The 1,233-nt window shown below is 47.1% G+C and overlaps 1 protein-coding gene across 1 annotated transcript in view; it reads right to left on the reverse strand.

Annotated features, from left to right (window-relative positions):
• The window catches only part of LOC103474044 (eosinophil peroxidase-like), a gene marked incomplete at its 5' end in the record, with an annotated part of 2,080 nt that extends 847 nt beyond the window's left edge, over positions 1-1,233 (reverse strand). Inside the window, 3 exons of the mRNA XM_008424761.2 lie at positions 6-64; positions 880-1,050; positions 1,134-1,233. Coding sequence (XP_008422983.2) covers positions 6-64; positions 880-1,050; positions 1,134-1,233 — 330 coding nt within the window. The remainder of the gene's footprint in view (positions 1-5; positions 65-879; positions 1,051-1,133) is intronic.

The following is a 1,233-nucleotide window of genomic DNA, read 5'->3' on the forward strand; positions in this document are numbered from 1 at the left end:
TGAGCCAGCTCTGCCTGGTTACGAGGCTGGGACAGACCACAGAACCTGCGCCAGGCATTGTAGCCTGAAGTGATAGAAATCATGAGGATGAGACAGTTGAGGGATGGAGACAACAAGTAATGATTGCCCAAATAAAACTGCCATATTTTTCGCACTATGAAGCGCACCGGATCATAAGGCACACCTTCAATGAATTGCCTATTTTAAAACTTTTTTCATATATAAGGCGCACCGCATTATAAGACGCATGGAGTAGGCACTGGAGGAGAGGTTGGAGTTACATTATGCATCCACTAGATGGAGCTGCACTAAAGTGAATATCAACAAAACAGTCCGACTCCGTTCGGCGAGGAGAGCCTTCCGCGACTGGGCCGGGGCGTGGCCGGACGATGGTCATCCTTCTCCGTTCGCACACAGCATGTTCGTGGAGAACGTGGTGCTAAAGGACCTGCAGACGACCTGATTCTAGACAGTCGGTAGGTAGATAGGTCAGTCAAACTTTATTAATAGATTTACAAACCAGCGTTCTGACAACTATCCCAGCATGCATCGCACGCTTCTTCTACGAGCGAAAATGAAGTTGGCGACTGCTTACCGTAGTTGCTAGACCTGTTGTGGCTCAATATTGGTCCATATATAAGGCGCACCGGATTATAAGGCGCACTGTCGGCTTTTGAGGAAATTGAAGGTTTTTAGGTGTGCGTTATAGTGCAGAAAATACGGTATATGTTAATTTGAGATATTAGTGGCATGATCTGTGTTATTCCAAAATCAGTACATATGACTAAAAATGAAGTGGAGAGTCTCACAAAGTTGAGCATTGAGTCAGAGATCAGGTTCAGATTCCCAGCTTTTGGGTGTAATAAATAAATCACGTACCAGGCAGTCCATGATCCCGACCCCTCTGCATGTTCAGAGAACCCAGGTCCAGAGCCATGTGCATTACAAACTGGAACAACCTCTCTCTCACAGCATTCACCAACATGTGATCCTGGGTGTTCAATTTAGCAGGGCTACCTATCAGACCACGCAGCAAAGGGTCAATTCCACCTGGAGAGTGAGAGCAAAAGAAATGAGGGCTTCGACCTAAAGCACAATGACAAGATGGCTGCAGTTATTTCTGTGGGGCATACCTTCGAAGATGACTCTCCAGGGGGTGAAGAAAGCCTTGAACAGGGGGACACTGGGGAACTGAGGGTGCTCTCTGTAGTTTGGAGCCAGTCGGAACACAAG

The sequence above is a fragment of the Poecilia reticulata genome, linkage group LG12, assembly GCF_000633615.1.
Source record: "Poecilia reticulata strain Guanapo linkage group LG12, Guppy_female_1.0+MT, whole genome shotgun sequence".
Taxonomy (NCBI): Eukaryota; Metazoa; Chordata; class Actinopteri; order Cyprinodontiformes; family Poeciliidae; genus Poecilia; species Poecilia reticulata.